At 38.4% G+C, this 27,322-nt stretch overlaps 3 protein-coding genes and 1 long non-coding RNA gene across 6 annotated transcripts; 3 read left to right on the forward strand and 1 right to left on the reverse strand.

The window, feature by feature from the left end:
* Positions 1-513: 513 nt before the first annotated feature.
* LOC121248530 lies at positions 514-10,519 on the forward strand. The gene is made up of 2 exons (XR_005937468.1): positions 514-732; positions 10,312-10,519. It is a non-coding gene; the product is annotated as an uncharacterized LOC121248530 (long non-coding RNA).
* On the reverse strand, positions 1,040-18,297 carry LOC121248527 (asparagine synthetase [glutamine-hydrolyzing] 3-like). The gene is given in 16 exon segments (XM_041147011.1): positions 1,040-1,216; positions 7,057-7,303; positions 7,468-7,575; positions 7,763-7,849; positions 8,050-8,130; positions 8,705-8,839; positions 8,962-9,183; positions 9,276-9,356; positions 10,401-10,562; positions 11,720-11,814; positions 15,886-15,981; positions 16,990-17,016; positions 17,019-17,130; positions 17,211-17,306; positions 17,509-17,647; positions 18,084-18,297. Coding segments are annotated over 15 exon segments (1,752 nt in total). The 5' UTR covers positions 18,164-18,297; the 3' UTR covers positions 1,040-1,216; positions 7,057-7,072.
* A 1,523-nt stretch (positions 18,298-19,820) lies between these two features.
* On the forward strand, positions 19,821-22,579 carry LOC121248862 (protein FAR1-RELATED SEQUENCE 5-like). 3 transcript variants are annotated; one of them, XR_005937528.1, is made up of 4 exons: positions 19,821-19,908; positions 19,985-20,238; positions 20,473-20,533; positions 20,608-20,677. XR_005937528.1 is itself a non-coding variant. In XM_041147463.1 (3 exons), the coding sequence occupies exons 2-3, from the start codon at positions 20,107-20,109 to the stop codon at positions 22,337-22,339; spliced, it is 1,590 nt and encodes a 529-aa protein (XP_041003397.1). In that variant the 5' UTR covers positions 19,821-19,908; positions 19,985-20,106; the 3' UTR covers positions 22,340-22,579. The 3 variants fall into 3 exon arrangements, 1 of the variants encoding a protein (XP_041003397.1); XR_005937529.1 differs by lacking the exon at positions 20,473-20,533 and having other exon boundaries at positions 20,608-20,676; XM_041147463.1 differs by lacking the exons at positions 20,473-20,533; positions 20,608-20,677 and adding an exon at positions 20,882-22,579.
* Positions 22,580-22,603: 24 nt separating this feature from the next.
* Positions 22,604-23,705, forward strand: LOC121248863 (protein FAR1-RELATED SEQUENCE 1-like). Its single transcript, XM_041147464.1, has 3 exons — positions 22,604-23,112; positions 23,213-23,281; positions 23,380-23,705. The coding sequence occupies exons 1-3, from the start codon at positions 22,669-22,671 to the stop codon at positions 23,461-23,463; spliced, it is 597 nt and encodes a 198-aa protein (XP_041003398.1). The 5' UTR covers positions 22,604-22,668; the 3' UTR covers positions 23,464-23,705.
* Positions 23,706-27,322: the final 3,617 nt, after the last annotated feature.

The following is a 27,322-nucleotide window of genomic DNA, read 5'->3' on the forward strand; positions in this document are numbered from 1 at the left end:
AACTATATATTTAATATTAGTATTAGTTATAAACTTTTAGTAAAAACTTGTAGTATTAATTATAAGTATAACTATAGTCATTAGTCTATATTAGACTATTAGTATTAGTTATAAACTTTTAGTGATTTAGTATTAACATTTTATTTAATAATTTATAAATTATAATAAGAAATTATTTCATATGTGAATATATATAATTATATATATTATATATAAAAATTTGACATAAAAATTTATTTTTATACATAATATATAAAACTTATATATATTAATATATATATATATATAATGTTTTGTATAAAATTTATATATACAATAATAAAAATATTATTTTTTATATATATTTTTATCAACGGGTCCGGTCCGGTCTAAAAAATCCTAAAATCGGAACTAGACCTGAACTGGCCGGTTTTTACATTCTAAGAATAAGTTCCGGACCGGACCGGTTCAAAACAGGTAAAACCGGTCTAGTCCGGACTGATTTTTCAGATTGAATTTACACCCCTAATTATAACATCTATATATTATATCTCTTAGGTCAACATTTACTTCCATGCTATGGGATCTGTCAGTTTCTGAAGACAGGAATGTAAGGTTTATCTGTTTATGTCCTTCCCTCTTTCTGGGCTGGGCTGCGTGTGAATGAAAAGAGGTGGTGAGTAAAGAACAAAGACCAAGGATATTAAAGAACAAAGATCAAGAGTTCGTTTAGATCTCAACGTCAACGCAATTGTAAATGTAAGAACACGAGGAACGAGAATATGTTTGTAGTAGTTTGGACCAGCCATAATCGCTCACTGCTACAATCATAAAAGTCTGAAAATAAAAATCCATTCAAGTTTTCGAAAGTACAACAGGAAACTTGTTACCCTTAAAATGTTGGATGCTACACGAAAAAGCAGGGAAGGATAAGCACAGGACTCTAGGCTAGCAACAGACCGCAGCGAAGCCAATTTAACAAATAAACAAACAGTTCAGCGAGAACTGCACTGCCACAAGCCTCAGTTGGAATATATATCACAATACCAGAAAAGAGACGTGTCATTAACTAAATAATCTTAATGCAAAACGCTCCATTGGTACAATAAACTGCATAAATAACCTAGTTCTTAACCGGGGAAAAAAGCCAGGTAGATTTTGTGTATATTTCTATGAATAGAAGAGCAACCAAGAAATCGGGTACCTATCCCATCAAGAAAAAAATTGCATCCAGCGGACGTGTGTTAGGATCCTCCTTGTAAATCTCTGTAATACACTCGATCTGCTGTGATGTAGTAAACTGCTTCCAGAGAATAGTAAGGAAATGTTTTGGATGTAATGTTTGGCGTAATATATTGTAAGGAATACTATATGGAGAAGGAAATGGAATACACGAACAGTGTTTGATAAAAAGCTTAGAAGAGCCACTAATTCATAGCTACGGGTTCTTTGAGGGACCCCACCTCCATTACAGACTATCAAATTCAAAATACTCAAAAGCTCCTCCACTAAATTTCGTTCCTCTCTCAAATACCCACTCTGTAACAATCTCTCAGAAATTAAGCTAAACTGACCACCGTTCACTACATAATAAAATATAGTAATAAAACACACCATTTTAGTACATATAAAATGGTGCGTACTACAGAATCAACACATAATCAAAAAGCTAGTTAAACAGTGTGTTTTCCCCCACACAACCCAAACGGTGGGTTTGAGATCAACTCGTGCGCTGCCGTTTTGAGTTCCAACCCTTCATCAGTTCCGCAAGCTTCCAGTTCGCATTACTTCAACATTTCCTCACTCCGTGTTCCTCTTCCAACCTTAAGATTCCAACAACTCCTTCTTTCTTCACAGCACCTTGCCCACAAGGTAGGGATAGAGCTGGTGGAGCTTCCATAATTTCTCCCAGGTGTTCTCTTCTCTCGTTGTTCCCCTCCATTTCACTAATACCTCTGTAATTCCTTGGCTCCCTTCCTTCTGCAATCGCCGATCTACATTCAACTCAGGCTCAGCCCGAACCTCCCTATTCGTGTCGACCGGAGGTAGAGTCACCAGTGGCTGGATCAAGCTTCCCACCTTTTTTTTGAGACAAGATACGTGGAAGGTGGGGTGGATCCGAGAAGTATCCGGTAGCTTGAGATGGTATGCCACCTCTCCCACCTTTTTCTCCACCTGAAAAGGTCCATAGTGGTGAGGAGAGAGCTTCATATTGCGACGATGGGCCATGGATTTCTAGCGGTACGGTTGCAACCGTAGGTACACCCAATCTCCTTCCTCAAACTTCCTTTCGGTTCTATGCTTATCTGCTTGTGTCTTCATCCTGTTCCTTGCACTTTTGAGATTCTCCTTTAACAACTTTAGAATTTGGTCTCTGTTTTGCAAGGTTTGGTCCATTGTCTAGTTTGATGAAGTACCGGGTATATTGGATATGAGTGGTGGTGGAGGGTAGCCGTATAGTGCTTGAAACAGTGTCATTTTGGTGGTTGTGTGATAGGTGGTGTTATACTACCATTCCGCAAAGGAAAGCCACTATGACCATTTCTGGGGTTTAATCCTAGCATAACACCTTAGATAGGATTCAAGGCACTTGTTTAATGCTTCGATCTGCCCATCCGTTTGAGGGTAGTATGCTGAACTGTGATTCAAAACTGAACCTTGCAGTGAGAAGAAGGCTTGCCAAAATGAGCTCACAAAGACCGGATCCTAGTCAGTAACAATAGTACGGGGCAAACCATGTAGTTTAAACAGATGAAGCATAAACAAATTAGCCACAATACTGCTGTATAAGGATGGGATTAGGATATAAAGTGCCCAAACTTGGTGAACCTATCAACCACAACTAGGATCACAGTAAACCCACTCGACACGGGTAGTCCTTCTATGAAATCCATAGAAATATTGGTCCAAGCTTGCTGAGGTATTGGTAGAGGTTGTAGCAACCCTGCAGGTGGTGTTGTCTCGTACTTAACTGCTTGGGAGGTTTCACATTCCTATACCCATTTTTTTATGTTCTTCTTCATACCCTTCCAGTAAAAATCCCTCTTAGCATGGTGGTAGGCTTTCAAATACCCCGAGTGCCCCCCTAAGGGATGGTCATGGATATGCTGCAACACTTTTCTTTTAAAGGCAGATTCTACTGCAAGAACAATTCTCCCTTTTTTTAAAATTAACACTTGTTGTAATTTATAGCCTTGGACAGGAACCGTGCCTTCCTTGAGAGTTTTTAGGACCTCTCATAGCTCACTTGACCCTTCATAACTTTCTTTGAGTTCCTCTACCCAATCGAGTGTTGGAAATGATAGCATAGCTAAGGATCCCTCATTTAACTCATCTCATTCCTCTTTTCTTGACAAAGCATCCGCCACAACATTTTCCTTCATTTGTTTGTACACAATAGCAAAGTCATACCCCATTAGTTTACTTACCCACTTTTGTTGAGTGACGGTTCCCACCCGCTGCTCCAACAGAAACTTTAGGGCTTGCTGGTCCGTTTTTACTACAAATGAATGCCCTAAGAGATAATGCCTCCACTTCCTTACAGCCTTCACTAATGCTAGGAGCTCATTCTCATAAGTGGACAAAAGAAATTCCTTACCTTTCAATGCCTTGCTCATATAAGCAAGGGGTTGCCCAGCTTGTAATAAAATTGCTCTCATTCCCCTACCGCTTGCATCACACTCAATAGTAAAAGGTTTTAAAAAATCTGGAAGTCTAAGAATCGAAGGTTGTGTCACAGCCAACTTTAGCTTATTAAAAGCCTTCATTGCCCTATCATTCCACACAAAGGCATTTTTTTTAATAAATCTGTTAATGGGGTAGCAATTGTTCCATATCCTTTAATAAACTTGTAGTACCCCGTCAAGTCCAAGAAACCCCTCAAGGATTTAACATTCAGCAGTAAAGGCCGTTCTAGCATGGTAGCCACTTTACGGGAATTAGCCATCACCCCCTTTTCATTAATCACGTGCTTCAAATAATCTACCTCGGCAACTCCAAATTGGCATTTTGACAGTTTGGCAGATAGCTGGTTTTTCTTTAGCACCTCCAACACTATTTCCAAATGCTCCTTATGATCTGTCCAGCACTTACTGTAAATTAGAATATCGTCAAAGAACACTAGAACAAACCGCCTTAAATAAGGTCAGAACACCTCATTCATTAATCCTTGAAAGGTTGATGGGGCATTAGTCAACCCAAAGGGCATCACGAGGAATTCGTAATGCCCTTCGTAAGTCCTAAAAGTTGTTTTTGCCACATCTTCAGGTACTACCTTGATTTGATGATATTTGGACCTCAAGTCCAACTTGGAGAACACCACCAAATCCAACAACTCATCAATAACGGGTATGGGAAACTTGTCCTTTATGGTCACTTGGTTAAGAGTCTTATAATCGACGCACATGTGCCAACTCCCATCCGCCTTACGAACCAAGAGCATGGGGGAAGAGAAAAGACTTGTGCTAGGTCTTATCACCCCGAACTCTAACAACTCCACCACAATCTTCTCTATCTCAGATTTTTGGTAATGGGGATAATAGTAAGGTCTAGCCATCATGGGTTGAGTTCCATCTTTAAGGGGATTTCTATGGTCTTAGGGCCTTGAAGGTGGCAGCCCTCTTGGTACCTCAAAAACTTGGAAAAACTTAGTAAGTACTTGCTGAATATTTTTTCCCAAAATTGCAGTTTTCTCAATATCTTCCTCAACTAATAGCTGCAAAAATAGCCCCTTCCCCTTATACATCGAAGCACGCAAGGCTTTTCCCCCTTTTTCAATTGTAAGGCCATCTAACCTCAGCCCCAATAGTTCCACCTTTCTACCCGAGTACTCAAACTTCATACTCAATTCAACAAAACTCCACACAATTGATCCAAGGGTTTCAAACCAATCCATCCCAAGGACTACATCACAACCACCAAGAGGCAAAATATAATAAGAATGGTTAAATTGAATACCTTGTATTTTTGTTTTAACCTCGCTGCAGTGGCCTAGACCTTGCACCATTTGTCCATTTGCAACCTTGACCACAATCTTCTTACCCTCATCGACACCCAACTTCGCAGCCCGTGTAATAGATGGATCCAAAAAACTATGACCTGGAGTCCACCAAAAGTACCACTTGTATACTCCCAATCCACCCCACGAGTCGCATAGTCTTAGAACTAGGGGTCCCTGTAATTGCATTTAAAGAAATCTCGGGTTCAACCACAATCCCTTTTTGTTTTGAGTTCCCTTCAATAGGTAATTCAACAACCACATCAATTTCCTCATCACCTTCCTCCGTCCCTTCCAATTCCTCCACTCCTTGTAGATGGTACACCTTAGATTTTTTACAATTGTGGTTGGGGTTCTATTTTTCATCTCAATGATAGCACAACCCTTTCTTCCGCTTCTCATCCTACGCTGTGGAAAAATATTTTTTGATAGGAGAGTTGTATTTCTGGTTGTTAGTCCCCGTAGCACCCATATTCCCATAAGAAGTATAAGTGTTACTGAAACTGGACTGCCCCTTCTCACTTGCTAAATTCAGTGGTTTCTTAGCATTATTAAGGTATTCTTCTTGAATTCTTGCTAATCCAAATGTTGTCGTTAAGTTGTGTGGGTTAAATATGCAAAGAGGTAACCATATCTCATCCTTTAAGCTGCTTAGAAAGCAACTTAACTTGTGGTGTTCAGAAAGACACCGTACTCCGCTTGATAGCTCGTCAAAGCTGGCCTTATAAGTTGCCACCGTAGTGATTTGCTTCAACCTAGTTAAGGTCTCCATAGGGTCGTCATAGGCGGTAGGTCCAAAGCGAACCAACATAGCCTGCACCAAAGTCTCCCAACTCACAAACTGGGTTGTGTCTAAGGCCTCTTGGTACTATACCAAGGCATCCCCCTCCATGTGATATGAGGTTAACACAGCTTTTGGGCAGGGTTGGTTTGATGGTATTCAAAGTATTGGGAAGCTTTAAAAATCCATGCTGATGGGTTTTCACTCGCAAAATGAGGAAAATCTAAACGAATACCTCTTAGGTTTGGCCCCCCTTTGCATCCCTTGCTCATTATCTTGCTGGTTTTGCAGGTCTCGTGCCATGTTCCCCTGATGAGCAACCAAGATTCGAACCATTTCAATGAGTTGGTCTAGCCTCTCATTGATGGTGGTGAAGTGTGTTTGGGTTTTTTGATGGTTCTCCTCTAAGGCATCGATCTATTGCTGCATTTGTTTAGATCTAGTAGCGTTTGCCCTGGTTGAAGGCTTAGTGGTTTCTGGTATGCCTGTGATTTGCTAGAATTTTTAGATTATGGGATGGTTATGGGATTTCTAGTATGTTGGTGGGTTGAGATTTCTGGTTTGCTAGGATTTCTGGGTTTATGGGATTTTGGGAGATGTGGTTTGTATGGTCTATGTGGTATAGGAATGGATGTAAAATCTGTATGGACTGGTTGATGCGAAAGGTGACTTTGGCAGGAATGGTGCTCAAGATACCACTTGTTAGGATCCTCCTTGTAAATCTCTGTAATATACTCAATCTGTTGTGACGTAGTAAACTGCTTCCAGAGAATATTAAGGAAATGTTTCTATATTGATTGGATGTAATGTTTGGCGTAATATATTGTAAGGAATACTGTATGGAGAAGGAAATAGAATACACGGACAATGTTTGATAAAAAGCTCAGAAGAGCCACTGATTCATAGCTACGAGTTCTTCGAGGGACCCCACCTCCATTACAAACTACCAAATTCAAAATACTCAAAAGCTCCTCCACTACACTTCGTTCCTCTCTCAAATACACTCCGTAACAACCTCTCAGAAATTAACCTAAACTGACCACTGTTCACTACATAATAAAAGACAGTAATAAAACACACCGTTTTAGTACATATAAAATAGTGCGTACTACAGAATCAACACATAATCAAAAAGCTAGTAAACGGTGCATTTTCCCCACACAACCCAAACGGTGCGTTTGAGATCAACCTATGCTGCCGTTTTGAGTTCCAACCCTTCATCAGTTCCGCAAGCTTCCAGTTCGCATCACTTCAACAGTTCCTCACTTCATGTTCCTCTTTCAACCTTAGGGTTCCAACATCGTGTATGTCCTCAATCAAACAACTGTTGTAGCTTTGTCCACAAACCCTTCAAGTTTTTGAGGGGAGCCATTTATCAGATTGGCATTCTTGACATCCACTTCTTCCTCATATGCGGCTGCATGAACACCAAGTGCTGCACGACCAGATGGATCAGGATGTTTTGACCATGAGGCATCCCATTCCACAGCTTTTGCAGTACTGCATGCTACACTTGGACCCCCAGGAACTGTTGACCTAGCAGCATTCTGTTCAGCAATTGCAGATAAAAAATGAAAAACATTTACCGTCAAAATAGACGAACACTTAAAGCTAGCCAACTTCTGACACATAATGTAAAATATTGATCAAAAGGGGCAAACATGTGAATCTACCCAACACTTGCATTCAATTAAAACAAGAAAAGTCCCACCTTAGGAAAGAACTTCTCAAATATAGCTCGATAGTAGTATGCTTCCTTTGTCACAGGAGTGTTTTCAGGGTAAATAAAGCTTGCATGCATCAACATTACATCTGTTACCTGGCCAATACCATAGAAAAATGAGAAATAGCCATTTGTAACCAAGGCATAAGCATCTCTTATGTTTCGTGAGCAGTACCGCCAGACAGTTAACTACAGTTCTGGTTCCGAACTGAAATATAGAAACATGGCCTGATAAAGAAATTGGTGTCATATCATAAATCTCAGAAGTTCAAATAGCACATACTTGCTTGTTTGCATGATCCTTCAAGCCGTCAATCCAACTGTACCCAACACCATCACTAAACTGTTCCTTCTGCCTGTACAATATGTGCTATAACCAAAAAAAGAATAATTTCAACAATTCTTCCTTGGATACACAATTTAAATATTTAGGGTACTCATGTAAACTTTGAGACACCATACCAAAGGCTATATAGGGGAAAGGAAACAAACAAAACATGTAACAAGGTAGTCTGTGTTAGGCTTGACTGCACAATGGATGCAAATGTAGAAAAAGCACAGTATCCAAACCTTTGGCAAATGTGGGTTCTGTTCATCATCAAATGCATTGCGTAGGATCCACTTCTCAATTCTCCCAAGATCAGGTCTAACCTGTCATTACACGTGTGGAGGTAACTAACATATCTATATTCAAAGAAGGTGAAAAACATTCAAACCTAAAAAATTCAGAACAATATTTCATTTTGATATCATATATGGACAATTAGTTCTTAGCAACCACAGTTCTATAAGCACAATTAATAGATTTTCTAGAGACCCCTTGTACTCTATTGAATGCATCAGGTGCCAATACTGAATCAACCACTGATACGGGATATTCTTAGACCTAGAAGTAAAGAAAACCCAGACACGTTAATGAAGGGAACTACTGATGCATATCCAAACATAATGGCCCAGAATAATGGCAAAAGAAGGCACACAAAGCACCCGGGTAAATCAAACATTGTACCAAGTTAACATACACACTAAGGCTCAAGATATAATTGGCAATCACAAAGGCCACTATCAAGTAGTAGGTTTCTATTTAGTGATGATGAGAAAATTCCATTTAACCTTGTTTTGTAGGTAGGAAGCCACTATTCTTAAACAACAGATATTAAACTCTGATCAGTTAGTATCCTTGAACTGAGTTGAAAGCCGAGTGTAGAACCAGATAGTTTTATACCATTTTCCACTCAGGATCAATGCTCATAGCAATGTTGATGAATTCTTTATCTAAAAAGGGTACTCGAGCTTCAACACCCCAAGCTGAAGTTGATTTATTGGCCCTCAGGCAGTCATAGAGATGAAGAGCTTTAATCTGTAGAAATATCATAAGCCATCAAAAAACTCGGCATAATGACGTGACAATTAACATAATCCAGCAATGTACACAAAATAATACAATACAAAAGGCTGAAAAAGATGCAGAGCATGAGATACCTTTTGACATGTTTCTTGGTGAAACTCCTCCTTGTTAGGTGCCTTGTGGAAGTACAAGTAACCACCAAAAATCTCATCTGATCCTTCTCCAGAAAGAACCATTTTCACTCCCAAAGACTTAATTTTCCGAGACATAAGAAACATTGGTGTACTGGCTCTGACAGTGGTCACATCATATGTCTCAATATGGTAAATGACTTCCTCAAGTGCGTCTATGCCTTCCTGATATGCCAAAGAGAAAAGGCACTTAATCTTTAAATACTCAAATGCACTTGATAGATCTGTCTTCTCCAGAGAAAAATATAAGGGATTACCTGAACAGTGAAGTGAAATTCATGATGACGAGTTCCAAGATAATCTGCCACCTCTCTGGCAGCTTTCAGGTCTGGAGAACCCTGAATATTAGAATATGGAAAACTAGCATTTAATTAAATAGAAGATAATCCAGAAATATAAACCTAATAAAGACGCGATTACAATAACACAGCCAATTGGCACATAACAAAAACACTCATAAACTAGCAACTTTGTGCATCAGACACAAAAAACTTCACGACAGACAAACAACTAAGGCATCAATAACCAGGTCAGTTCACTCTGTGCTCATACATAGGCCACACACCAAATACAAATCACACTCTCTTCAGAGGTATATCTATAGATAGCACTAGAAGCACCTAGACACCAGTTTTCTGGTCAAAACATCAAAACATTGTGGAAGCCATAAGGCATAAGCCAAACAATAACCACCTTTATCAAAATTCATTAACAAGCTTATGAACATTCAAATGTGAAATCCATAATGGTCATAAGTACGCAAACTCAACACAGAACAATTAGCCAGAGGGATGAATATTGGTTACTAACAATTTAAGCAGTGTAAACGAACAAAGTTTTAAGAACATCAATGCCACTTCATAACTTGTATAAATTAGGTAGGGCTGAAAACTCCAAGGAACAAAAGAAAATTCTTGTTCATTCTCAACATTTTCTGATCTCTAGTAGACCTCTTACAAGGATTCGAACCCCAGATCTGTGACAATTCCCCTCAAACAATGAAAAACTACATGTCATGGCAAAAGGTACACCTCAGGATCAAATTAAATCAGCATTGATATAAGACCCGAGATTAACCATGTAATTTTGCAAGTACAATGAAATCGCCTAGAAGTTATCGTAGTGATTACAGCCTATCACATTAGGAGATTGTCCAATCAGTCTGTATACATTACCAAAAGGAAAAACAAAATAAAAATAACTAAATATTGGAATACAAGATAACAACAATGCATACTGTCCTCTTAAATGAATTTCATTTTTATTTTCTCACCTACATATTTGTGTAACTAGAATCATCAAAGCATGTCCTGGGAGAAAGGAAGAAGGCGAAGAAAAAGGATGGACCAGACATGGTTATCTAACGTGAGAAGTATTAGCACCTTCAAACCAATGCAAAATGTGTGTAGCTGTGATCCCCACTGACAAGCAGCTTCTGATTCTGCCATATGGCGGCTAGCCACAGAAGCAACAAGAGAGGAGTCCAGTCCTCCAGATAAAAGTACACCAAATGGCACATCAGTCATGAGTCTCTTTGTCACAGCCTGCATGATTTGAGAGTGAAAAACAAAGAATGAAGTTAGAAATATTACAAACCCAATGATACAAGATAACAACAATGTGGTGCCTCTATGTTTAATGTGGTGTACTTGGAACAAAAGGAATGGCCGCTGGTTTGACAACAGGGAACGGACAATGGAAGGGTTTAGGGATTTTTGTTACTTTGGGCTGCAGCCATTGTATTGAATGGGACTAGCCTTAATGACTTTTATGTTGATTTTCACAGCACTTAGCATGTAATTAGGTTCACCTCTTGTATACTTCCTATGTACCTGGGCTATGCCTAATTACATGATTAATAAAATTTCTTACTTATAAAAAAAAAAAATATTGCAAACCCAATGAGTACAACAACAGAGGTGCACAGCAGCCAGTTGAAACAGAAAATCAGTAACATACAAAACCGCCAGGAAGAAAGAACTGTCAAACTTAGATAGTAGTGCACAAAAAGACAGAACTATCTAACCGGTAACTCCATATGGACAACTGAAGCGTTCTCCTTTGAGATTCATATATGGCCCACTCACCGAAACAACTAAAACTTGAGATAAAGAACTTGATATTAGCTTCAAAGGTTCTCCTTTCCTTTTCTTTTCTTTTTTCCCCTTTTTCCCCCTTTCTATATTCTATTGCATGGTAACCATATATCTTCCTTGAAAGAGCTCCAATTCATAGGGATACAGTAATGCGCTTAAGAATCAGGATTTGCATGCATGAAAGCAATACCAAAAGGAATATATATCTAATACTAAATGAAGTTTTTTCTATATAGAAGTTATACTGAATGAAGAAGTTATTATGTGATACTTAAAAGCTACAAAGCTTTGTTTTGAGTTGATTAACATGCATAAATATATAAAAGCCCACATACATTTACACGCGTATATCCAAAGAATCCAATCCAACCCAACCCACCTTTTATTCAAAGGCTAAGTATAAAATAATGTTTACTCAATCAAAAGGAAAGACTTCAATGCCAGATTTATACATCTAAGAACCATGAAAACATAAAAGGATAAACTAATTACCACAAACAAAAACAAAGGATCTAGAGCTTTTTTTTTTTTTTTTTATACGTAAGAAGTAAATTATATTGATATGAAGGATCTAGAGTTTAAGCAAGAACAAGTGTGGACCTTGCCTTCTCAAAGGCCTCACGTAGAAGTATGGGATCATATGGAGTTGAGGGTACGTTCTCCAAATACCATGGTGGGTTATACCATCTTTTAAGGCCTCCTGTAAACATGTTGCAGTATATACAATAAGCAGTTTTTCCAACATCAAAAAGAACTTAAAGCATGAAAAGGTTTGAATTTCTAAGATTTATCTATAAAAAATCTAAAAAGACAATAATTAAAAGTAATTTTATTTTTACAGCCGAAACCAAAAAAGACAAAGTACAATATATTTTCAAAACATAGCCACCAATTCTTTAAAAGCTTTGCCCAATCTCGAGTAATGTTGAGCTCCCCATGTGAAACTAAAACATAATCATACCCTTTCTCTCTACTTTCAGTTTCTATCAGGGTGCAAATGACATTTCTTTTTTTTGTTAAGTAATAAATTTTATTCAAAGAAATAGGCAAAGTCCCAGTACACAGGACGTATACAAAGGACATACCTACAACTTCCATAAACAAAAAGAAAACTACCACCATAAAGCTAAAACAGATACAGAAAATTATCCACCATTACAAAAGCTTTAGCCCAAGAACTCAAAGTACTCAAGAAAAAAACCCTAAGATCTCCCAAAGATCGTTCTCTATCTTCGAAGCATCTCCCATTTCTTTCGAGCCAAATGCACCACATAAGACAAGGAGGAATCATTTTCCGAATGCACATCGCCTTCTTACAGCCCTTCACACCCTTCCACCCTTCCACCCTACCAATAAAACCACCACTTCTCTGGGCATAACCCAATGTAATCCTGTCTAACTCAAAACTCGTTCCACAAGAATCTTGTCACTTTGCAGTTAAGGAAAAGGTGATTTACAGATTCTCCATCCCTTTTGCACAAAACACACCAATCCACAATAAACAAACCTCTCCTTCTAAGGTTTTAAGTAGTCAATACTTTGCCCAAAGAAGCCACCCAACAGAAAAAAGCAACCTTAGAATGAACTTTCACTTTCCAAATGCTTTTCCAAGGGAATACACAACTACTATGGCTTGACAAAATTCTGTAATAAGATGAAACTGAAAACTTAACATTTCCAGCAGGAATCCACACCATACAACCCTCTCTATCTTGGAGTAGTTTTGAGCTGTAAAGTTTAACCAACAGAGCCTTAACTTCATCCACTTCCCAGTCATTAACATCCCTTTTAGAAATAACATTCCATTCAACCTTATTGTTACTACTGCAATACAAATCACAAACAGCTGCATTTTGATCCCTTGAAATTCTGAAAAGGGCAAGTAATTCCAACTTAAGAGCAGTATCCCCACACCACAGATCATGCCAAAAGAGTATCATCTTTCCATCTCCCATCTTCAATCTGAAATTATTGGAGAAGGAATCCCAACCTTTTATAATAAATTTCCACAAATTAACCCCGTAAGCTCCACTAGATGCTTTAGAACACCAACCTCCCCACAAATTTCCATATTTCACATCTATCACATTTTTCCATAGAGCTTTGCTCTCCAATTGATACCTCCAAAGCCATTTCCCAAGTAAAGCTCTATTAAAAACCCTTATATCTTTAATCCCCAAACCACCGCGATCCAACAGTCGACAAACCTTCTTCCAACTAACCAAATGATACTTCTTTTCCTCACCTATGCCTCCCCATAAGAAGTTTCGAAATAAACTCCCAATTCTCCTTTCAACCCTTTCCAGAAGAGGAAAAAGAGAAAGGAAATAGGTGGGCAGGTTAGACAGAGTACTTTTTATAAGAGTGAGTCTACCCCCCCTCAGACAAAAAAATCCTCTTCCATCCAGCTAACCTCCTTTCAGTTTTTTCAATCACCCCATCTCATATGTTTACAGCTTTAAAAGAAGCCCCCAGAGGAAGTCCAAGATACCTCATAGGCAATGAAGAGATTCTGCACCCCAGTAAGTTTGCCAAATCTGATAAATTCTGAACATCACCCACAGGAACAATTTCAGACTTCGATCAATTAACTCTTAACCCCAAAGCAGCTTCAAAACACAGCAAAAGTGCTCTTAAAGCACGTATATTATCCAAATCAGGCTCACTAAAAAGCAGGGTATCATCAGCAAATAACAAATGAGAAATCTTTAAATTATTCCTTATCTCATTACCCACCACAAAACTGGACAGAAAATTACCCTCCACAGCCTTTTTAATCATTCTACTCATGGCATCCATGATCATAACAAAAAGAAAAGGGGACAAGGGATCGCCTTGCCTCAAGCCAAGAGAACTACAGAAGAAACCAGCCGGTTCTCCATCCACCAATATAGAAAATTTTGAAGTCGAAACACAATGTTTTATCCACGATCGCCATTTAACACCAAAGCCATATCTCCTCAATAGATAATCAAGAAAATCCCAGCTTACATGGTCGTAGGCTTTTTCCATATCCAATTTAATAAGAATACCAGCTTTTTCCAACTTCAATCTACTATCCAAACATTCATTAGCAATTAAAACAGAATCTAAAATCTGCCTACCTTTCACAAAAGCATTTTGAGATAGTGAAATTATCCTCTCCATCACCCTACTCAAACAATTAGCCAGCACCTTGGAGATGATTTTATAAATGCCATTTACTAAACTAATAGGCCTAAAGTCTCTTATCTCCACAGCCCCTGCATTTTTAGGAATAAGAGCAATGAAAGTCGCATTCAAGCTCTTCTCAAACTTCATATATGAGTGAAACTCAGCAAACACCTTCATGATATCATCTCTAACAACATCCCAACAATCTTGAAAAAATGCCAAAGAGAATCCATCCGGTCCCGGAGCCTCATCCTTGTCCATACCCTTTACCACGTCTAGAACTTCTTCTTCTTCAAACTCTCTTTCCAACCACACAACTTCAACCTGCTCTATTGAGTTAAAAAAAGGCTGTCCAGTTTTGGTCTCCAAGAAAAATTCTCTGAAAACAACTGCTCATAATAATGCACAATGTGGGCCTTAATATCTTCTTGGTCCTTAATCAACCTGTCCCCGTCACGAAGAAACTCAATCGCATTATATCTTCTATGAGAGTTCGCCATTTGATGAAAAAATTTGGTACACCTATCCCCTTCCTTCAGCCACAACACCCTCGATTTTTGCCTCCATGAAATCTCTTCTATTAGTGCTAAGTTTTCCAAATCAGAAACCACCCATAATTTTCTGGTTCTATCCTCTTCCGAAAACAACCCTTGCACCTCCTTCTCTTCCAAAGTTTGCAACTCCTCCTTAAGACGCTTCCTCTCGATATCCAACAACCCAAACTCCTCTTTATTCCATCTCATCAAATCTAACTCGAGATTTCAACTTTCTAGCTACTTATCAAAAAAAAAAGATTTCAACTTTCTAGCCAAAACAAAACTAGGAGTGCCTGAAAAATTATAGGAATTCCACCAACATCTTACCTTTTCCCCAAAACCTTCAACCTTTAGCCACATGTTCTCAAATTTAAAATAACTTCTTCTACTCACAATACCTCCACAATCCAACATAATGGGAAAGTGATCGGAGCACAATCTCGGCAAAACTTTCTGCATCAAACCAGAAAAATGAGCCTCCCAAGTAGGTGAAACCACAAACCTATCCAACCTAGAAGAAGATCTACCATTAGACCAAGAATAATCTCCTCCCACTAAAGGTAAATCTATCAGATTTAAATAAAAAATTAAAGCTGAAAAAGTAGCCATAGCACTAGAAAAAACTGAATCCCCCGACCTCTCATTACGAAACCGAGTAAGATTAAAATCCCCTCCAAAACACCAAGGTAAATTCCACCAACTACAAACACACGACATTTTGTCCCAAAAAAGATTCCTTCTACTATCGACATAAATGACATTTCTATGCAGAAAAAATAAATAAAGTTATGTTAAAGCCATTGCAGAATAAAACACATAACAATTTTACAATTCATGGCATAAATGCTTATTTTTCTTGCTCAGAACATTCAGTTAAAGATATTAATAAACTCTTCATCAACATGAAAATTTTGGAGCTGACATCTGTCTTAAAAAATCCAAGACACGATTGAGAATTTAGGCCCAACCCAGAACAAAAAGGCTAATCCATCAACTTTGAGAATGCATACCCAATGCTTTGTTTACCATCAGAAAAACAAGAAAGAAAAACTTTTCTATTCATTAACTTCATAGATGCATACCCTGTTTGCTAGAATATATATGACCAGGAAGAAAAGACATGAATCTTTCACAATCATCGCTCAAAGCCTTCATTTCTGATGCAAACCATACTGACCCTGAAATGAAGACAATACATTAATTCCAGTATGCATTCCTTAATAATATTTAAAAGAATATATAAAAACGAAATGGCATGCTGATTAAGATATTTAAAAGAACATATAACAAGGTACAAAATAAATTAGATCATCAATTATACCAAATTGAATTAGACTTTTAATTATAGCTAATTAATATCTCACTGAATCCAAGGAAATGAAAAATCTGTATGTGTATAAGCATTGTGCTTTTTCCCAATCACGTATGTCAAATGACCATTCATTGGAAAGGATCAAAGTATACATAGGTTGTGACTAACCACTCAATTGCAATTTACACCAAAAACAATAAAGCTAATAGACAAAAAAAAATAGTTGATCAAGAACAGGACAAATGTAGGTCAAAGTTAGCTAATAAAAAATGTCATTCACACTAGTAGAAGAATAAAAAGAAAGCTCCATTCTACCCCTTATTTGAGATTAACAAAGTACAGTCTTCTAAAATCAACAAAGCTTCACCAATATAAGTAAAATCACAGAGGCATATAAATGGAATGGTAATAAACATACTAGATAGATCTTATATGATCCAAATTGACTAGAATAAAATAAACTAGCATTAGCATGCAACCAGTCTAACACCAGATTATTTATTGTAATCGGTGTAAGTCTGTATCAACAATAAAACTTAGCAATAAAGAAAATATTTCTAAGCACCTTAAGCTTGGGAGGCAAGCAAGATCATATAATGCTTTGAAAATTCATTATACCAGCTTCATGAGGAAATCGTGTAAGGGAATTAAAAAGTCCATTGCCCAAGATATTTCTATAAGATTCTAGAATGTTACACGTTAAATGTTTTTCTGATTCTCTCATATGTAACGTGTTGAAACAAAAAATAACAATACATAAATACAAAAAGACGCTGGCTGATGTATGATAGCAGAAAATTCAATAATTCACCATGTGTGGATGCCGATCTCAAGAGAAAAATAACATTCCGCATACCAGGATAAAGTTACATACCATCAAAACCCCAACCGATGTAAAGTGGGTAATTCCAATCGCATCACGTGCTGCAATAAAACTTTTGTCTCGAGTGTCAAGAAGGACAAAGGAGAACATGCCATCCAACATGTCCACAAAATTTTCCCCATACTCTTCATACTGAAAAAGATAAGCAGCTAAGTTTTTCATTGCTTACAAGATGGCCAAGTACTGAGGGCAGGAGATTCTCAATTACTTACAAGATGGGCAATCACTTCACAGTCGCTTCCAGTTCGAAACTGATGAGACTTCAACTTTTCTCTTAATTGTTTGTGGTTGTATATCTCACCATTAACCTAAGAACGAAGTTCCAAAACTCTAAACTGAGATTTTCTAAAAATTAAGTAAAGATTTCCACCAACTCTCTATAAAACAGTATACTGAAATTTTCAAAGAGAATAAGAGCTTAAACTATATTCAAGAAACGTGAACACTACCCACTTAGGTTGAAACCGAGAGCTTGCAATCTACATAACATTACTCTTAAAGAAGATTTACCGTGACAATTACTGTCTTGTCTTCGTTGTAAAGTGGTTGATCTCCTGAAGTTGGGTCTACAATAGCCAATCGTTGATGAGCAAGATAACAATCGCCATGACAGTGCAGACCGCTCCAATCAGGACCTCTATGGCGCAACCTACACTTTTAAATAATTCTATTAGTCATTTCATTCTCTCATATAAAAGTAGAAAAACCATATACTCTGCATCCCAAAAAATACGAGTAATGATATACCATGACATTTTGTATTAAATAAGGAGTATTTTTGTAAAATATTTTATAAAAATAACATAATTTTATAAAAATACCCCTCATTCAACGATGTGTTGTACAAAATAGGTAAATCATTTTCCAATACATGCAGTGATAGAAATGGTGGGGCTTCAATTAGCACGAGTCACCAAATTACGACTCAAAACTCTGGGATAATAGAAACATACTCTTAGTTGATAGAATCAAACGTCAAAATCGTGTACATTTTGAACCAGACCAGAATCGTCCACATTCAAAATAAATAAGCTCGCATAAATATACCAAAAAAGAAAAAAAAAAAAAAAACAGAGAGAGAGAACCTCCTAGACAATTCGATGATCCGGGAGCGTTTGGCCTGAGAATTTTCGGTGCAACCAAAGACAGCGAGTATTCCACACATGGCTGGCTGGCTGCGGCGGCTTCCCTCTCTATCTGAGTAGGAGACTCGGAGCGAGAGAGAAAGAAATGCAGAGCGCGAATAACAATGAATTTTTTGTTTTATATTAAATCGCGGCCGTTGATTCTGTCCAGTTTTCAAAAAGATTCACAATATTCTTATTCTGAATATAATAATATTTTGAAATGTAGGGTTTCTGATATGTAATGGGAATCTAGTCTTCGGATTCCAGCCGCCAATGCAAAGTAAAAGGATTCGGAGTATCTTTCATTCTTTTGCTACATCCCCCGATTCCTCCCTACTTCTTATCACGGGATTATTAGTTAGATGACTTTTAAATAAAGAGTTCTTCTATACTTAAGTCGCTACAGTACCCAACACCATGCACTGTCGTGGAATTTTTTTTTTCTTTTTTTCTTGATGCTACAGTAAAACGCATGCATTTTACTCAAAACCTAATCCGACTTTTTCTCTCAAATGCTCTATTTCGAATTTGTCTCCCTCCATCTCGCCCCTGCTCCTCCCGCTCGGTTCCTGTTGCTCTTCTACTGTCGTTCGTGTGCAGCTTGTCGTCGGCGGCGTGCAACGTGCCGTCTGCCGTCCGCCGTCTGCATTGTCCTGTTCCCACGAGGTGTTTGTTGTAATGCACGATTTACTGCTTTCGTTTGATAATCCTGTTAAATGTGAAAGTAGTTTGTGTTATTAATTCTTTGGGCGTTGTTAGACGATGACCTTGATCTGATTTCCAGTCTTATTGGTTTAAAAACCCTTGACCTGATTCATTCCCATTTTACTGCTTTAAACATGTGGAGTTGGAGGCTAGACCGTGTAAAACACAACATTCCTATAAGACTAGGAATGGCAAAGAAAAGATCCGAAGGAATTACAAAAATGGCAATAAATATCTTGGGAGTTATGTTGTGATGTCAGTTTTATTTTCGTATTTTTTTGGGGTCAGTACAAATCATAGTTTGGTGTTTGTTTCTTCATGTGTAACTTAGTCTTTTTAGAAACTTTGAGAAGTATTTAAGTGAAAGAATAAGGGGTCTACGCCTGCACAAATATTCCATGCAGAAGGAAAGCTTAAACCCACATAGCATTAGTTGTGTTTGAACCTAGGTTTTCATCAAACTAGATACTTACTTGCCAGTGTAGAAGCCTGCAGAATGCCACGCATTTAAAACATCAGTAAGATCTGTTTTGGAGATGGGAGTTTGAGATGTTTTCCCTTCAGTTTTTGCTCTCTCTTGCTCTGCATTCCATGAGAGAGTTATCGATAATGTCAATCTAATGTTGGATTACTTTATTTTTTTCTTGTAATGTCGATTTAATGTTGGATTACTTTTTTTTTCTTGTAATGTCGATCTAATGAATATTGGATTACTTTGTTTTTTTTCTTGTAATGTCGATCTAATAAATGTTAGATTGCTTTGTTTTTTTCTTGTAATGTCTATCTAATGTTGGATTACTTTTTTTTTCCTTGTAATGTCGATCTAAAAACTCAGTTGAAATAGCGTGATGGACAAAGAGGAAGATAAAAGACCACCAGGCCTTCTACACCAATTCCACCGACTCATGTATGATACATTGGTCATTCATAAAAGGAATGTGTCTCAATTCCAACTAGTTAATGTATTTTTATTTGTGTATTGTAGGTCTCTCTCTATCCAAGAAATGCTTACTATCTGCCATTTATGATGCATCCAAATGCATATCCGAATTCATATACATACGCATGGGGTAGCCAGGTTGAGAAATGTGTGAACTTTAAATTGTTTCCCTGAACTACATTGTTACCCGTTCTAACATCGTGCATGATTGCAGCCCCCACAAATGACACCGTATCCAACAACGTTCATGTACTCTCCGTCAACTAATGCGGAGAGTTCGGGCCATGTTCAACAAACGAACCAGATATATTCCTTTCTTAATTTTTTTTTTTTTGTATGTGTTCGTTGTTACCCGTTCTAACACTGTGGATGATTGCAGCCCCCACAAATGCCACATTTTCAACAACTTTCATGTACCCTCCGTCGACTAATGCGGAGAGTTCGGGCCATGTTCAACAAACGAACCAGGTATATTCCTTTCTTAATTTTTTTTTTGTATGTGTTCATTGTTACTCGTTCTAACACCGTAGATGATTGCAGCCCCCATCAATGCCATATTTTTCAACAATTTTCATGTACCCTCCGTCGATTAATGCGGAGAGTTCGGGCCATATTCAACAAACGAACTAGGTATATTTCTTTCTTAATTTTTTTTTTGTATGTGTGCATTGTTACCCGTTCTAACACCGTGTATGATTGAAGCCCCCACCAATGCCACATTTTCCAACAATTCCATGGGGAGAGTTCGGGCCAAACGAACTAGGTATATTCATTTCTTAAAATTTTTTTTTTGTATGTGCGCATTGTTACCCATTCTAACACCATGCATGATTGAAGCCCCCACCAATGCCACATTTTGCAACAACTCCATCGACTAATGCGGAGAGTTCGAGCCAAACGAACCAGGTATATTCATTTTTTTTTGTATGTGTGCATTGTTACATGTTCTAACACCGTGCATGATTGAAACCCCCACCAACGCCACATTTTCCAACAACTCCGTCGACTAATGCGGAGAGTTCGGGCCAAACGAACCAGGTATATTCATTTCTTAATTTTTTTTTTTGTATGTGTGCATTGTTACCCGTTCTAACACCGTGCATGCTTGAAGCCCCCACCAATGCCACATTTTTCAACAACGTCATGCCCTCCGTCGACTAATACGGAGGACTCGATCCGTCCCAAACAAATGGATAGCCCTTTGTCGAGTACCGGAGAGGACATGGGAAGCTTTGAAAATACCCCAAGTAGTGCAGAGACAAAAGCCGATGACATAATTCAAGAAAATTCTGATAATGACCGAATTGAGGAGGAGCCCAAACCTGGTATGAAGTTTGTCACTGATCATGAGCTTATGGCCTATTACATGAGATATGTCAAACAACAAGGTTTTGGTGTTATAACACAAAGGATGAAGAGAGAGGCTAATGGGAGGGTGAAGTATTTGACGATTGGGTGTGCACAAGGTGGCAAGTACCATCCTAGCCATAGTAATATCTCGAGGCCACGCCCAACTATTAAAACGGATTGTAAGGCACGGATAAATGCTCACTTGGTGGAGGGTAGTTGGGTGGTGACCACTGTTGAGATTGCCCATAATCATAGTACTGTCAGCCCACAAAAGTCTAGATTTTTTAGATCTCATAAGTGTTTAGACGAATACAGCCAGAGGATGCTTGATTTGAACGACAGGGCAGGTATTCGAATGAACAAGAATTTCGGGGCACTTATGGTTGATGCGGGGGGGTTCGAGAATCTGCAGTTTCAAGAAAAATATTGTCGTAATTTTATTGACAAAACCAGACAATTAAGGCTGGGTAAAGGTGGTGGCGAAGCACTTACTGAGTACTTCAAGAGGATGAGGTTGCAGAATGATAATTTTGTTTATGTGATTGATGTGGATGAGGAGTTGAGGTTGAGAAATGTGTTCTGGGCTGACGCACATAGTAGAGCGGCGTACGAGTATTTCGGAGATGTGATCACCTTCGATACGACATACCTGACAAATAGATACGGTATGCCGTTTGCTCCATTTGTTGGGGTAAATCATCATGGGCAGTCTATATTATTAGGGGCTGGCTTGATTTCAAGCGAAGACACAAATACTTTTGTGTGGTTGTTTCCCGCATGGTTGGAGTGCATGGATGGTCGCGCTCCAAAAGTAATCATAACAGACCAAGACCGAGCAATGAAGAGTGCTATTGCAGTGGTCTTCCCACACACTCGCCATAGATATTGTTTATGGCATATAATGCGAAAACTGCCTGAGAAATTGGGATCTCACGCTGCCTTCGATGCAGGGTTGAAAACTGCCATCCAGAATGCCCTATATGATTCACAGATATGTGGTGAATTTGAGGAGAAGTGGGGGCAATTTATTCAGAAGTATGACGTAGGTGAAAATGCATGGCTGCAAGGGTTGTACAATGAGAGGTCGTTTTGGGTACCAGTTTACCTTAAGGGAGTTTTTTGGGCTGGTATGAGCACCACACAGCGTTATGAAAACATGAATACTTTTTTCGATGCTTTTGTGCATTCTAGTACAACATTGAAAGAATTCATCGATTAATTTGACAATGCACTGCGGAAGAAGGTAGAGCTCGAGACGACAGCTGATTTCAATTTGTCTAACCAAACCATCCCATGTTCCTCCACATTCCGCATTGAAAAGCAGTTTCAAGCCGTGTATACGAATGCAAAATTTAAAGAAGTCTAAAGAGAGGTGTGTGGAATGATTTTATGTAACTGCATACTTATCAGCAAGGAAGGTTGCATTCCCACCTACGATATTTTAGATGAAATTACCACTGATGATGAGACCATGTCAAGAGCATCAACTACACAGTTTACTTTAACGATGAGGAGGTTGATGTGAAATGCACCTGTGCGTTGTTTGAGATGAGAGGAATTGTCTGTAGACATGCATTGAACGTTTGTCAGATGAATAAGATTCATGCGCTATCGGAGAAGTATGTCTTGGATCGATGGAGGAAGGACTTAAAGAGAAGATACACAATGGTAAAAAGTAGCTACGATGACTTACGGCAAAATGCAGATTCAGGGAGGTATGAGCTTGTGGTGAAACGATGTTCCAAATTAGCAACCCATGTATCGTCGAGTGATGCCCATGCTACTGCATTCATGCTCCACTTGGATGAGTTTGAGAATAAATTTAAAGGATTAACACAAGAATCCAGTTCAACAAAAGTAACAGAGACTGTGCAGACAGACAAGGGTAAGAAAATATTAAGCCCACATGTTGTCCAAGGGAAAGGGAGGCCGCCAACAAAAAGAAAGGTTCCACCTGTGGAGAAGGCTGTGACTAGGCGAAAGAAGAAACAGGTAATAAATTTTTATTGCTATTAAGTACGTCATATTTCTTCCTACAACTTTCATATTTCTTTCTAATTGATGTGTATTTCTGTATTTGAAATTTATTTAGACACGCCGGAAAATATTTGATAATACATCCGAGCAATGTGAGGTGTCGGAAGCTCCAGAAAGTGGTCAGGTAATACATTTTTCTGTGTATAAATTCTATATTGCTTCCCACTTAGTTCATAAGTAATTTCTAATGATTATTTTTTTTGGTATCTTAAATTTATTAAGATACCCAGTGCATGCAATGATGATTTTGTTGTTCTAACACAATGCAGTACTGTCGCACAACCAACGCCACCTGAAAATGAGTAGGTGCTCCAAGTAGACTGATGTATTTTGGGAGACTGTAATATCCAAAATTGTAGTTTTGTCTTTGTAATGTTTTATGTGTAGGTTGGGAAACTATTATGTATTTTGGGAGGAAAAACAGCTTTTATGTATAATGTTTGGGAGACTGATGTTTTATGTGTTATTTGAGAGACTATTATGTATTTTGGGAGGAAAAACAACTTTTATGTGTAATGTTTGGGAGACTGATGGTTTATGTGCAATTTGAGAGACTGTGATGTATTTTTGTGATTTTGGGTGTGGCCATTTATTTTTATCGATGTATTCAAGATTGTGATTTTTTTTATTTTTTTTTCGTAGGTAAGTATGCAAATACATGGGATTTATTAATGTTATTTGTTCCAGCCATGCATATATTGTTATTTTGGAAGGTTTGAAAATTGTTTACATTAGACAAGGGTGACCTTAAGTGAGTGTTTGTGTGAACTTTAAGTAAGCCTGTGAATAAATAAGGATCATACTTGAAAAAATACTACATGGGATTCATTAATACAACCAGGTACTATTAACATAAGTTAATCCGAACTTGTTCAAAATACATTTATAGTCAAAGCCAACAAAAAATTATTACAATTGATAACACCCAATAAGTACATAATAATATCCGTGCACATCTATTCTCTACGCCCTGCTTTTCAATTTTCTCCTCTTGCTTGTAAAGGACACACTCTCTCTCAACTAGTTTATCTTTTATTTTCTGAACTTCATACTCACGCAACAATAAATCGTCCTCCCTTTTTCGAGCTGCATTCTCTTTTGTGCAAATTTTCTCCTATACTAGTGCAAATATATCTGTCCATATAAAGAATTGACATCTTGCTTCTCCCTGTATACAAATTGTCAATTCCGCAAACGTTAAATATGACAAAGAGAAAAAGTAATACAAAATTATGATAAAAAAATATGCTTTATCGTGTTATACTTCGGACAGGCGTAAAATTTCCTTCCAGGATTTTTGCTAGTATGGGAGGTCTTTAATGGGGCTTTCAAGCCACACCAACAAGTTGGTGCTTCCATTTGCAACTCATCATCAACGCATGATGATTGATTCAAGGCCATAAGTGATCTAAATGGAACATTGAGCATATTCAAATAATAATATGGACAGCTGAGTTTAGGCCTACTACACAACAGGAATAATAATAATAATAATAATAATAATAATAATAATAATAATAATAAGTTAAAACTGTGAGTGCCACTGTTTATCAAGATTGTCATGCGCATATTCTGCCAGCAGTACCAGAGGAATATGAAGTATCATCTACATCTACTAAAAAAGAAATAACTCAGATAAGTGTAGAGAGAGGTTTCTAAATTTTACAGCTTCCAGGAAGAATACTCAAACTCAAGTTCGTATGAGAAAGGAATCAACCACCTCCTTGAAGTTGAAGGCTCTTCCTAGTCTTGCAGTTGTACTCCACTTACTACTTTGGTAAGTAAGTTTGCACCAAGTTTATCAGCATTACCATTATCAACATCGAGTTAAGTATGAAATAGAGGATTAGATAAAATGAACATAACATTTCAAATTTAACTATGCGATCCAACGAACTACTGGAAAAGAAAGGAGGATTACATTTAGGCCTCAACTGTTTTACATCACAATGCTGTTAAATTTAAGTCTCGGCCTCTCAAAATGTAGAGGGAGAAAGATAAGACTCATGACATGGACATGAAGTAGACAAACCAAAGCACAACTCCAGCAGCCTTTAGTGTGTCTCTCCCCTAATTTATGGCTAAACTTGAGAGAAGAAAGATGTTTAGGCTTTAGGGGAGTGGATTGTGTCCACTCCAAAGTCTTCATTTATGATGTACATTATTTCTGTGAAGAGTTAAGACTCAAATTACATCTAGCGTTACAAACAGTACAAAAACCCTGTTCTTTAGTGAGTTCAAATAATAAGATATAGAGTCATTGGTCAAGGCCTGCCCAAACAAACAGTACAAAAAATGCAGCAGAAAACTTGATCACATTCTCGGCAATATGATGAACTTACTACAAAGAAAACCCCTCTCGCGGCTAACTACAACCGCAGTAAACATCGGAATTTCATTTTCAACGCAAAGTAAAGGGGAAAAGAGAGTAATATGTACAGATGCTCTCTATCTATATATATTTGTCTCTCTCTCTCAAAAGATTGTAAGCATCTTTGGTTCAAAAGTCCAGCACCAAACAAATCTGTCTCTCTATCAAAGCCGTCCCACAATCAAATCTGTCTTTTGTAACACCAAACAGCTGGGTCAGACCAGCACCAATCAGGTTTTTCAAAAGGAGTTCTTCTACACTTGATATGAGTCCCCCAACCCCAATGTATTTTGAACAAATTTATACTATTTACACTATTTTGAACAAACACTACTATTAACATGAGTTAATCATATCTAAAAATTTATACTTCAATAATCAAAGCACATCCACATGTTACCCATAAAATTCATTGTTTCGGCATCATTGGGTAGCAAGCAAGGCATACAGTAAAAGTCGCATTACTACTGCAGTGAACATTCGGACAGAATGACCTTACCGTCGTGGAGTGAAAGATGCGCACCAGATGAAAATGATGGAGAAGAATTGACTGTTTAGGGTTTCTTTCGACTGGCAAAAAAGGGAGGGGGGAGATTTGGAGTTGGAGAACCTGCAAAATGTTGAGAAAGGAAAAATGGTCAGAACCTGTAAAATGCTGAGAAATGAACTACTTCGGTTCCCTGCAAAATGTTGAGAAATGAACACTGCGATTTTGTTGGGTACGGGTCGAGAAATCGCATATGGAATGCGATTTTGGTGGGTTAGGGACAGAGGGAAGTGAGGGAGACGGGAAGGAAACTCTCTGAAGGGACGAAGGCTTGGTGGGTGCGGGTCGTTTTACACAGAAGGCAATTTCACACAAAGGGAAGCTAAGGGAGACGAGAGGAATGAAGCTGAGGGAGATGAGGACGAAGGCTTGGTGGGTGCGGGTCATTTCGTGGGTGCGAGTCGTTTCACATAGAGGACGATTTCACACAAAGGGAAGTGAGGGAAGCTGAGGGAGACGGGACAAAGGCTTGGTGGGTGCGGGTCGTTTCGTGGGAGCGGGTCATTTCACACAGGGGCAATTTCACACAGAGGGAAGTGAGGGAAGTTGAGGGAGACAGGAGGAATGAAGCTGAGGGAGACGGGGACGAAGGCTTGTTGGGTGCGGGTCGTTTCACAGAGAGTGCAATTTCACACAGAGGGAAGTGAGGGAAGCTGAGGGAGACGGGAGGAATGAAACGGCTTAGGACGAACCCCATCATTTGGGTTGGAAGTGTAAAATCGTGACGTGGCGACCAGATCGGGTTCGCCACGTCACGGTGTGTGGTGTTGGTGACTTAAACCGGCTTAGGGATAGATTTATTGTTAAATAAATATAAAAAAAGTTATTTGCATTCGGAAGGGTACCTTGCGTACATAGGCCTCCACGTGGATGCTAGAAGAAACGATGTGTTTCAAGTTATGAAATCCCAAGCAAACACTCTCATTTCCCTTCGTGCGAGCACTCCCTTTCGTCACCCTTCGTGACCTCTCTACTTCCCACCCACGAAGAGCTTCACCACGGCGAGACTTTTGCTTCCCATCTTCTTCACCATGAAAACAAGTTAGCATTCACAACTTTATCTTCTTCGTATTTCGTCATCGTCATCGTGTCATCGTCTTCCCCTTCTCACTAAGCCCGAAACCCTAATCCACGAAGAGTTTCCACAAAGAGCTTCATTTCGGCGAATGTGAAGGGTTCTTCTTGTCGTGGATCCAACCGTGCCCTACCATCGTCTTCACCCTTCCCACAAAACCCGAAACCCTACA

This window comes from Juglans microcarpa x Juglans regia, chromosome 2D (genome assembly GCF_004785595.1).
Source record: "Juglans microcarpa x Juglans regia isolate MS1-56 chromosome 2D, Jm3101_v1.0, whole genome shotgun sequence".
Lineage (NCBI taxonomy): Eukaryota > Viridiplantae > Streptophyta > Magnoliopsida > Fagales > Juglandaceae > Juglans > Juglans microcarpa x Juglans regia.